The sequence below is a fragment of the Gavialis gangeticus genome, unplaced genomic scaffold, assembly GCF_001723915.1.
Source record: "Gavialis gangeticus isolate Ggan-Ray unplaced genomic scaffold, GavGan_comp1, whole genome shotgun sequence".
In the NCBI taxonomy this organism is placed as follows: domain Eukaryota; kingdom Metazoa; phylum Chordata; order Crocodylia; family Gavialidae; genus Gavialis; species Gavialis gangeticus.
This window is the reverse complement of record NW_017729015.1, coordinates 21,372,521-21,383,905: the sequence shown is the minus strand read 5'-3', so window position 1 is coordinate 21,383,905 and position 11,385 is coordinate 21,372,521. Positions and strand designations below refer to the sequence as shown.

General features: G+C 54.0%; 1 protein-coding gene across 1 annotated transcript in view; it reads right to left on the bottom strand.

Annotated features, from left to right (window-relative positions):
- Positions 1–257: 257 nt before the first annotated feature.
- Positions 258–11,385, bottom strand: part of GRIK3 (glutamate ionotropic receptor kainate type subunit 3) — a 101,373-nt gene continuing 90,245 nt past the window's right edge. Inside the window, exons 13-15 of the mRNA XM_019512550.1 lie at positions 2,893–3,115; positions 2,444–2,694; positions 258–1,784 (exon numbers count right to left, since the gene is read on the bottom strand). Coding sequence (XP_019368095.1) covers positions 1,590–1,784; positions 2,444–2,694; positions 2,893–3,115 — 669 coding nt within the window. The 3' untranslated portion in view covers positions 258–1,589. The remainder of the gene's footprint in view (positions 1,785–2,443; positions 2,695–2,892; positions 3,116–11,385) is intronic.

The following is an 11,385-nucleotide window of genomic DNA, read 5'->3' as shown; positions in this document are numbered from 1 at the left end:
GACCCCCTGCAGAGCCGGCACGGGGCCGCGCGGCACCTCAGCCGTCGCAGCAGGGCTGGAGGGGGGCTGCCCTGGGCACAGGGCACCAGGGACCAGGGGCCGGTCGGGGGCCAGACTTGACGACGCGGGCAGCCGTGGGTCCCTGCAGCAGACTGCTATCCCGGCATGTTAACCACGCGGGACATCATCTTCCCCTGCTCTGGCATTTAGGTTTTCACCCCGACCTAGTTCAACGAACGCTGAACGTGTTTTTGGCAGGAAAGTCTCTCTGTCGCCTGCTCTGCTTTCAGAAATGGCCCAGGAGAAGGAAATGCGGCAGTGACCCGCCCGAGGACAAAATCGGGGATTTACCTCCCAAACAGCAGACTGGTCTTTGGCAACTGGGACTGAAGTCGTGTGGGTTGCACAGCGGGGCGGGCGCTGGAAATCAGGGTGGGCTCATGGGACAGCGTTTTAACCTGTCTTCCCCCCACCCACGATCCAAGGGGCAATGCCGCGTGCGGGGCAGAGGCATCGCTGGGCAAGGGGCACGGCCTGCTTGTCTAGAAACCCGGGACGTCCCAGGAATATCCCAAACGAAACGCTTGTTTTGTACCGAACCAGCCGCTCCTCCCCCCCGCCTGATGTGAACACCAACACAAAATGGCCAATTATTCACCGCTGTCTGGTTTGTCGGTGCAAGTGACACCGGCTTCCTGGAAACGGCTCTCGCACTTCCCCTCTCGCTCACGTGGGAGTGTGCAGACTGGCCGGCGCCGTGCGCTCCTTTGCTGCAGGCCCAGCGGGGAAGGGGCCGGCACCCTGCGGCCCACAGCCCCGCCACGGGCAGCGTGCGGAGACCGGGCACCCGGGAGCGTGGGCTGCTTCCCAGCGGGCGCAGCTCCCGCCACGTCCCTTCCCCGGGGGCTGCGGATCCAGGTCTTGGGCCCCTTGTTATCTCTGACATATCTCAAGACCCCTTTGGCCTTCTCGCATCACGCACGCGTGGCCTTCCTGCACCTGGCCACGCAAAGCCGGCACAGCGCTGAGGTAAAGGGTCACGGTGAGCGGCGCTGAGAGAAGGGGGCGGCTGTGACCGCCGCTGTTTCTTCTTTTCCTCTTCCTGGACACGACGTGTGCTGTGTGTGTCTGCCTGGAACGGGTGCTCCCGCGGACGGTCCGTCGTTCCACGCCGGCACGAACAAAAACGGTTCTTTTTTATTGCCATGCTAAAGGAAGCCTTGGGTTTGTGGAAGGGGGTCCTCGTTACCCACCGCGGGTCCGTTTGGCTTGATTCCTGCTCGCCTTCGTGCGTGCAGACGTCAGGGTTTGGGCTCCGTGAGGCGTGTAGGGCCAAAGCCTTTTCTGAGAAAAGAAAGTGAAGCCAAACCCCAAAACTCCCCCCCAACCAAAACCAGAGCCCCCCCAACACCCCCACTCCGGTTACAGCCCATGCGTTGCAGTTCCCGTCCCTAGTCCGGTGACTGATGGAGTTGTGTCTTAAAGGCCTTGTTCTTGAAACTGAACCAAACCAGGCTTTTTTTTAATGTACTTGTATCCCTTCTCCCCTCGTCGAGAGGGCGTCCCGGCCCGGCCCGGCCCCCCGAGCCCTACGGGAACACGGGCGTCAATCCGGTGTTGCACGTCAGGTTGTCCTTGCCCGGTAGCCGCCGGTCGTTGAAGGTGTGCATGTTGATCACCGCGTCGGTCTTCACCATGACGGGGGGCTGGGGTTTGTGCTTGACCCTCCGCTGGCAGGTGAGCGAGAGCCGGATCTCGTCCGCCATGGCGCTGCAGAAGGAGCGCTGCGGGGAAAGCAGAAGCAGCCTCAGCAAAGTGTTCGGGGACACGGGGGCCGCGGGCTCCGCGCAGGGGCACGTGCCTGGGGCTCGGCCCGTTGGGCTCAAGTGAGCCGTTTCCCGGCTCTCCCTGCACGCGCTGGCATTTTGCTGCCTGGCCAGAGCTATAGGGTGATAGACAGTGGTGCCAGGGATACCCCCTGGGAGCAGGAGCTCGCCTACAGCCCGCCGAGCCCTGGCCTTTGGGACTAACGCGTGCCTGGCTAGCGGCTGGTTTGCTGGTGGTTTTGCTCCTTGTCAGCCTCCTCCGTTGCCGAGGGTGTGCGCCCGATCAATAGGCACACACGCTATGGTGCAACCTCGCTGGGCACCAAACAGGCCCCGGGGTGGAAGACCCCTGCTCTGCTCTGCTCTGTCATGGGCTGACTTCCCTGCATGGCCTGCAAGGTTTTGCAGCCTCTTTGGCCCACGGCAGCTGCAACCTGCAGTCCCCTCCCGGAGGCAAAGCCCTGCGAGACTCAGGGGGCACGGGGGGGGGGGGTTGAGACATCCAGGTCCCATGGACTAGGGAGAGCAGCACTGGGCACAGCCCCCAGCCTCCGTGGACCCGCCAGGGGTCAGCCAGCACCCTTCCCCCGGGTTAGGGAGAGCACGAAAGCCAATACCTGCTCGCGCTCTGCTGTTTTGCGCAGCTTGTAGAGAAACTCGACCATGGCCACGAAGACGGAGAGTACCAGGCCGGCCGCGAGGACGATGAAAATCCCCCCGATGTTCTGTATCCCCAGGGCACTGGCCTCCTTGTTCTCCTCCTCCGGGCAGCCGTTCCCTCGCCACCACTTCTCTTTCAAGATGTGCAGCTTGTCTTCCTCCTGGAGCTGAAGGATGGCGATGGTGATCTTGTCCCGGTACGGCGAACCTGCGGAAGGAACGGGGCAACGGACGGGAGTCGGCCGGGGCAGGGAGCGTGTCACGCTCCCGTTCGCCAGGCAGACGCCGCGGGCTTTGCTGCGCAGAAATACCCGCCTGGGAACCAGGAGCCGAATCCCATCTGTTGCCTGCATGCTAAGTAGCTCCGCTCCCAGGCTGTGTGTACAAATTGCACATTGTCACTCACCCATGGGAGTTCCTACGCCGTAGCCCTTGGAATCAATTAGCCCTCCAATCTGGGTCAGGTTGCAATTCCTTTGTGTGATATATTCAATCGTGGTTGACTCCATTAGCAGGGCATAATCAGCCGTGAGGGTTCTCTGGATGCCTTCCTCATTATTTTTAACGAGGGCGGACGGCTTGCTGCTCATGAAAGCCCACATTTTTTCAAACGTGGAGATCTTGGATTTCTGGAACGACAGCAACGTGCACCCCAAACCCCACCCGCCCCCCAAAATTGGATTAATCTTTGCTTGTCGGCAGACAGAAACATTCAGGTTGTGACTGTTGTACTGGGAAATGCACAGTCGCAGCAGAGAACGAAGCCGCGCGGGGCTGTGCTCCGGAACGACAGGCGCGCTCGGTGAGGGCCTGCTATCGGGGAAAGGACGGGGACGGGTTTGAGAGACCGGGTCCCACGGCTGGTACAATCCTAACCACTGCTGACTACACTTTTCACCTTCTAGTAGCATTTTTTCCAGTGGAGGATCTCCAATTTTTTTGTGCTCATCAGTAAGTGTTAGCCAGCGCCAGCCCCACCTCCAATCCTCCCCTGCCAAATGGCAGCATAGCGCGGTTCCTCGAGGCCTTAACTCCTTGGATAATAAACCACATGAACTCCTCTCTCCATGCACTGATGTAGCTCCCAGGAGCCCTTGGCCAGGATGGGACCCTCCTCGTGCTTGGTGCTGTACATACGTGGCACAAGAGGACTTCCAGCTCACTACAATACAAGTTACAGCAATGCATCTGGCTTCATCCGGCCTCGATGCCCTGCAGAAGCTGCTCTTGTGACAGGCTATCAACATGTCTGTTAAATCGCTTGCTTTCCAGCCTGAATTCTGCTTATCTCTGAACATTTCTACCCAATGAGAGAGGAGAGGGGCTGTTTCTGCGAGCATGTTTCTCTTTCCTGCTTTTCGTCCCTCATTATATTTCTGTCCATCACAAGGGAGCCTGTATCCCTTCTGAGATACGTATTACTGTCAGAAAAGCTTAATGCTTCTACACAAACAGATGTGTAGAAACATTAGTGAGGAATCTGGTATATTTTGCAACAGCTAAAAAAAAAAAAAAAAAAAGAATAAGGATGCTATTCTACTAACAGCAGACATCCTATGAGAAGAAGGATGGCGCGTTTTCCAGACTGTCATATTATATGAATTTTTATCTTTATTTGCTCATTCAAAAATCTGTTAGGATGGAAAGAAATGAGGTGTTTTCTTTGCATTAAGTTTTAAACGTGATGCTCAGCGGTTAAGTTCACCGCTTTGAGCTGTCTGTTATACAGGCTGTAACCAAAGGCAGTGACAGCCGGTGCCTTCGTCTGAGAAGGCTGCATGGAAGTGTGTGCGGGTGGGAATCTCACACACCTGTCTGGCTCCTGTATTGCAGAGGTGAGCGTGCAGGGCATGTTAGCAACAGCTGGAGCAGCACAGGTTTCAACCTACCCATCCAGCCCCCCGGAAAAGACTCGCTGGCTGCATCCGAGCAGCTCCTACCGCATGCAAGCAGGTGAGCTTGATGAGATGACACAGGCTGCAATTGCACCGGGGATCACAGGGTGGACGCACCCTTCGTTTCACAGCCAGGCATGCTGTCGCAGCCACAAGTGTGTGTGCATGTCTAGAGCAGCCATTTCATTCATGATTGATGTGAGCGCACTCAGGGAAGTCCAAGTTCAGCCCTCCATATGGTTGGTGGATGCACTAATTAGCCCGCTGCATCAAGCAGCCACCTTGCCAAATGCTGCAGCAGAGCCGGTGATGGATGGGGAACAGGAGTATCGACACGTGATGGGAGCGACGTGTGCCAGCTCCGCACGCTGCAACGTCTGGTACGGACACCGTCGCTCTTCAAACCCCGGCCTACGCGCAACTGAAACGTGCGTGCTGGCCGGCCTGAGGGCCAGCTTGGGAAAGCCGGGGTTTGGGAAGAAGGCTTTTGGCAGTGGCCCAGAGCTCTGGGGTGACTCGCTGGTGCAAAGTTGATGCAAGGACACAAATCTGTGCAGGGATGGGACCTCCAACTGTGAGATCTGCAAGGTGGGACCCTGCAACATGTGCCAGGAACCAGGCAGCCCTAATGCACCTGTGGCAAGAGCAGCAGCATGGCAGTAACAGCGGGTGTTGCAGAGCGGGACCCAGGAGGACAGCACCCACGGGGCTCAGCAATGCAGGCTAGGCCAGGCTCCTACTTAGGGCTCAGCACATAACACCAGCTTGCTGGTATGAGCGACAGGTCTCCTTCCTACCACGCCACTTGTCTGCTAGGATCACCGAATCGTGGGTCACATCTAGTTTAACCCCCTGCTCTGAGCAGGACCAGCCCCAGCCCCAGCCCCAGGTACTTCATCCCGTGGTTGTATTGCTTCTGCCAGAGGAAGAGGATGCAGGAAAGTTTTTGCCTAGAGGAGTAGACTTCAGGCAGCCTCCGCCACACAAGATGGAGTAGATGGGGCAAACGTGCACTGTGTCCTTTGCAAAAACACCCAGAGGCTTGTGCCAAACCTTCAGTCCAGGGTCTGGGCCGAAGCTGGGCCAGTACAGGAGCTGGGGCAAAACTGCACTCCCCTTCTCCCTCCCTCTGCATTCACTGCTGCCTGGTCAGACGTTGGGGCTGCAGCAGAGCACAGGTGCCACGAGAAGGCAGGGCACGATGTGAGCCCACCGCTCCTGTCCCGCCACGCGCGCCTGGCCTGCTGGATCAAACGACCATCCCGGACCGGGGGATACTGGGGAAAGTAGGCTTTCTTGGAGGAGTCCCCAGCAGAGCTCCCGCGCGGACGATCACGGTCCAGTACCCCTCACACCGCTGCCGTTGCTCCCCCCAGCCTCGGCCTGGGGGCTCAGAGGAAGATGAGCAAGCTTGCCAGGAGAGGAGAAAGAAGACCCTGGAGAGGAGCATTCAGCAACGTCTCCTTAAGAAAAGGTTACAGGGATGTTCATGGTGGTGCTTCCAGCGGGACTACGCAAGATGAGGTCTGAGGATTAAAATCCGGCCCTTACTGAAGTGTTCATCAGTGCTGCGTGGTGCCATCCTCCCTCTTGCTTCATTGCCCCCCCTCAGGCTGCTTCCCCTTGCACGCTCACCCCGGGTGTGATCCTGCCGAGGCCAACAGAAATCCACTTGGCCCCAGGGCCCAGGAAGCCGCCACTGGATTTGGCAGTTTTACCCCAGCTCCTGTACTGGCCCAGGGCATTGAACTCGATGTGTTTTGTCTATTGGACCTCAAAGAGCAGCAGCAAACTCAGCCCTCGGAGGATTATTAAATATCTGCACATTACAATGCATAATTGAAATGAAGAGCACACTCGCCTCGCTGATAAAGACTTGTTTAACATTTTTACAGCTCACAGCAAAGACCTCGGAGTTCACGAGCACTCCCCTTCTCGCTCCCTCTGCATTTAATGCTGCTTGGATGTTGACACAGAGCTCTTTAACAGCATCCGTGTTCTCCCAGTTTAAAGCACACAGCAAAGTAAACTGGCAAAAAATCAATACGCTGCATTTAGTGAAGCTAATAGGACTTGCATGAGGCATTGTAGCTCTTCAAGCAACTTAAATTACATGCGACAGGCTGCCCTGCTACAGAAAAACCATTTTTTCTCCTCTCTCTCCTTAAATTGCTCCCCTTGACTGACTGGAAGAACTTAATTGCATTTTGAAATGATGGGATAATGCTGCGTTTTTTCCCTTAGCTGCTGCTCTACTGCTTTGTGCCCCCCTCAGGAGCCCGCTTGGTGGAGGGGGAAAGGGCATGTCTCCCCACTCTGGTCTGCAGCATGAAGCATGAGCCAGGGTCAGTGGCAAGCACGTCCTTGTCGTTACAACGCGCCTTGATGACTGCACTTCGTTTTGCAAGAGCTCCTTACCGTGGCTCACTCGTGCCTAATGAACCAACAGAAGCAAGACCCAGGAACCCCGCACGGAGCCACTCAGAAGAGCAAAAGTGGGAACAGCCCCTCAGAGCTGCAGCGTCAAACTCATTAGCACAATCCACAGCTGTCCCTCCTGCTCTCTTCGCCGCCGTGATTTCAGCCACAACACCTCTAGAGCCATGGCTCTCAACCGGGGCGCTGCACGGTCCTTTTGGGGGTGTCGTGGGGAGCCGCGCAGCATCGGCACTGCTAGCTGTGCAAACACCTACACGTGATGCACAAGATTGCAAATAGGAGTCCGCAGAGTCAAAACCATCCTGATGTGTTGGGCTCTGAGCTCTTTGCAAGAGAAGAAATACTGCATGACTTCCTGTGATCAGGAAACGAGTGAAAGCCACAGCTGGCATTTTCTGAAGGGCGCCTTGACTCTAATGATGTTGAGAGCTACTGGACTACCTTCACCAGGATAAAATGTGTGTTCTTATCTAGTGTTAATGAAGATGAGCAAACTAACATGGGGAAAAATCCTAGTGAAGATAAAGCACTTAGACCATGGGGAGCTCAGCTTCCCTTGACCCTGATAACTTGTGCCCAAATAGATCTGCTCAAGCATTTCCAACAACCAACTGCCTTGTTTACCCTGGGATTTTATCTTGCATTTGCTACCCAAGCATCACAGCTCACGTATGCTAGAAGCACACTTCTTTGTCTAGTGAAGAAGCACCCATTGTGACTTTGAACGTCATAGCAAGGGTTAGTGGGATAAATAAAGACCCAATTAAAAAAATGACTATTGTCAATGTGAAAAGCTCTTCCATACATTATTAACAGTAAACCCAGAACATAATACAGAGTATATCAGATCTGGTATAAGGTCTTGAGAACTTGTACAAGTTTCCTTTTATTCTAAGTAGTAATAGATATTGCTATGGTCGCCTAGCTGGTGGCGGTTGTCTGATTGCAAGTCTGAGCAAGGAAAGAGGGGGTGGGGAAAGTAAGTGCATGGGTCTATAAGAGGTCAGTGCAAATAGTGGGTGGTGTCCCTTACCCCTTTCCCAAGGGGCAGTAGACAAAGGCAGCTAAGCAGTGCCCAGGGAGGTCTGAGACATGGTCTTTATTATTTCTTCTGTATGGCAGGAAATTCCCTATCCTAGACAGCAACTTCTGTTGGAGCAGACTGCGTGAATAGGGCACTCCCCCATCTTGCAGGGCTGGAGGAATGGAAAAAGTTCAAGATAAAACTTTCATAGACTCATGCTCTTAATCCTCCTCCTCCCCATCCCCTGAAAGCCTCCGGTCACACTTCAAAGAAGAGCCTCTCTAATGAGGGTGAGATTGCAGTTGCATAGGAAGCAAATCCCTTTTACGTTATTGTATCACCCCAGACAGTACATTCATGGGAATCAAAGGCTTCCTGAATGCACACAGTGATCACTTGGTTATTAAATAGATGGTCACTAAAGAATACCATTAATTGGGCCTGCTTTTGGAGTTAATCAGCTGCCCCATCACCTATTGATCTTAACAGCTAAGTAATTATTTTTAAAAGTTTGATTAGAATTCATCAGCCAGCCTGAAAAACAAACTGGAGCCTTGTTGAGCCATGGGTGGATGCTAAAGCCTCTTTGAGTAGGGAGCTGCTGTTCAACGCGCGCAGGCTGTTTTGGGCAAATGAGTGAACAAAGCCCCCCTGCAGCCACGCTGCCCTGCCCTGCCCTGCCCTGCCCTGCCCTGCTGCAGGACTATGAGGCTTCCCATCCCTTGGAGGGAGCTCGGGGCCCCCCAGACAGGAGCCACCGCACTGCTGCATGGGGGCAATGAAGGGAAACCGCTTGGTTGCTCCCAGGCATGAAGATCTAGAAGCTGGTCCTCGGCGGGGAGCTTCGTGTGGTCCAGCATCCCGGCACGCGTGGAGAGGACAGAGGCTACCTCTGAGATGCAGCGCACCAGGGCAGGTGCTGACCCACGGACAATGAACCCCTGGCTGCTCACCCAGGTCGCGACTGCTCACCCGTTCACACCGAGCTCACTGCTGACATCACAGCATCGCTCCTCCTCTGACATCACTGCCGCTGACATCAGAGCCCAGCCCGGTGCCGCCGACGTCTCTGTCGCGCTCCAAGTCCACGACAACGCTGAACAACAGCCCCACACGACAGAGCAAATGCACCGGACGCTGCAGATGCCTCTAAATCCAGTCCTCCTAGTCACAGCTCAGAAGCTGCCTCTAATAACCAGTGTTTCAAGACCAGTCACCCAAATATATTAATGGAATAGTTTAGAGGAGCCAATATGAGGCAACTTGCCAAGACATATATGCTTTTTTTTATCGTGAAATTGGCAAGAAAGTTGCTTTCAGGCTTGCGGTTTTCAATTCCAACCCGTACAAAGAAATGAATTGATTTTCACCAACTGAAGATACTTAATCTTGAGAATTTTACATTTCTGTACAAGCAAATATATATAACACAAACAAGCAAAGCAAAGCAAAAAAAATACAAGCAATATATTTGTGTGTGTGTGTGTGTGCGCGTAACATTTATAATTTAGCATTTCTCTGTGTGTGTGTATATAAACACACAGAGAAATGTTAAATTATAAATGTTAAACATATATATATTGCTTTGCTTGCATGTAATGTAATATAATATAATATAATATAATATAATATAATATAATATAATATAATATAATATAATATATTTGCTTGTATTTTTTTTGCTTGCTTATATATATAAAATACTCCAACAGGCACACGAAAACTGGCATTTCTGTTCAGTGAGAGATGGCATCCTTCTCAAAACACAACGCAGGCCTTCTGTTCATAACGCAAACTAGATACTGTTCCTAAATTAATTGTTCCCTCATATTCTTGGCATCCTCATCGTCCAGCTTATCCGATCCGCATGCCCAGGCAATGAATTGCTTCTCAAAAGTGCTTTCCATGCGGCTGAAACCCACCAGTGAAGTCAGCAAAAGGCTCCCTGTGCTTCAGCTCAGCAGCTGACCTGCCTCGCGGCTGCAGATGTAACACGGTGCCCAGAAATAGCCTCTGCATAACCAAGTCCAAGGCCTGGGCCTAATTCGTAGGCACGTGCTGACCTGAGCCAAAGGGCATCTTTCCAGCAGGCTTTGGACAAAACCCTGGGACAGTCGATGCCGCGGCGTGCAGACGGGGCCCTCCTCCAGCTTGCTGTGGCTCTTCTCGGGGGAGGAGGACCAGGATTTCTCGCCTTGCTCCTTCTCTTGCCTCCGGCTCTGCTCGTGGCTGATTCTGTCCTGACCTCCTCGGCTACGGCTCTGTGATGCTGCTGGAGGCAAAGCAAGCTGCAGACCAAAGCGATGCACTGTGTCTTCTTCGCATGGGAAACAAAAGGGCAAGTTGCAGGACCCAGGGAATGGAGGCATCAGGAATACAGCTCCGCAGGTGGGCAAAGGGAGCTTCCAGAGCCAGGGAGGGCTGAGCTCCTGGCCCAGGGGATCAGGCATGGGCCCCTCGTCCTGAAATGAGGAAGGTGGAAGCTCTGGTCTCCTTCTAGGTGGCCCTGGTCGGTACGAATCCAGCCTGCCCTTAGCAGGGATGGCGCCTGCGTCCTCGTCCAGGATGCACCTGACTGCCCACGGACTTTGTTAAATATGGCTCAAGAATATCTGCCATAAAGCTGATAGCATTTGCAGGGCAAGCCCGCTCCCAGTGCAGGATGAAGACACGCCAGACCTGAGTGTCGGCTGCACTGAAGCGGTCGGCTCAGGGCCCGGGCTGGGCTGGGGCGGGAGGGTCATCACGAAGGAGACTCAACGGCATTTCCATTTATGTGAAAACCAGACCGGGCGTCCTGCCCGTCCCACTGCTTGGAGAAGTGGTAGGGGAATTTCCCCATTGGGAAATTCACCTCTTAGCAGTAATCAGGACAAAATAAAATATTCTGCGAAGTCTCAGTCCGCTCTGCTAGGTAGTTGTGGGCTGTCCAAAGAACGAGCCTGATGGACAGGGATTAGGAGCTATAAAGGCATCGTGTCCTCCATGATAAAAATCAGCAAAGAGTTTTCCTTTATTGCCACAGAGAACTCCTACTAGGCTAATTAACGCCCCCGTAGAGTCGGTTTCTGCCTCGTGGCTGCTCTCCTGCTGCGCTGCGTGTGAAGGTGCCGCAGCTCGGGGGCCGTGCCAGCCCCGACGCTGCGCGCACGGCTCCGCTGCAGAAGGAAACCTGACCTCTAGCGGCAGGAGTTTGGTCTTCGAGGCCCTATTTGCAGAATTAAATCAACAGCAACAAACACTGCATTTCTTTAGCAGCCCGTGTGCATAGCCTCCCAAAGCAAGCCGGGGACTCTGGACAGCAGAGCCGCGCTCCACCAATGCCACCGCCGAGAGCAGGTGATGGGGCTGCTCCGTTCACTCATTATTAAAATTCAGAACATCAGCTGCCTCTAATGAGTCTTGGCTATTAAACTGCTGATGGTCTAATCTAGATGCCGTTATTTGGTGCCCAATCAACTCATTACGGTATTCCAGGCACAGGCAGGTTCTGAGATGAGAACTATTTTTGTCACGTTTAGGTCCGTGTATCTTCTCATGA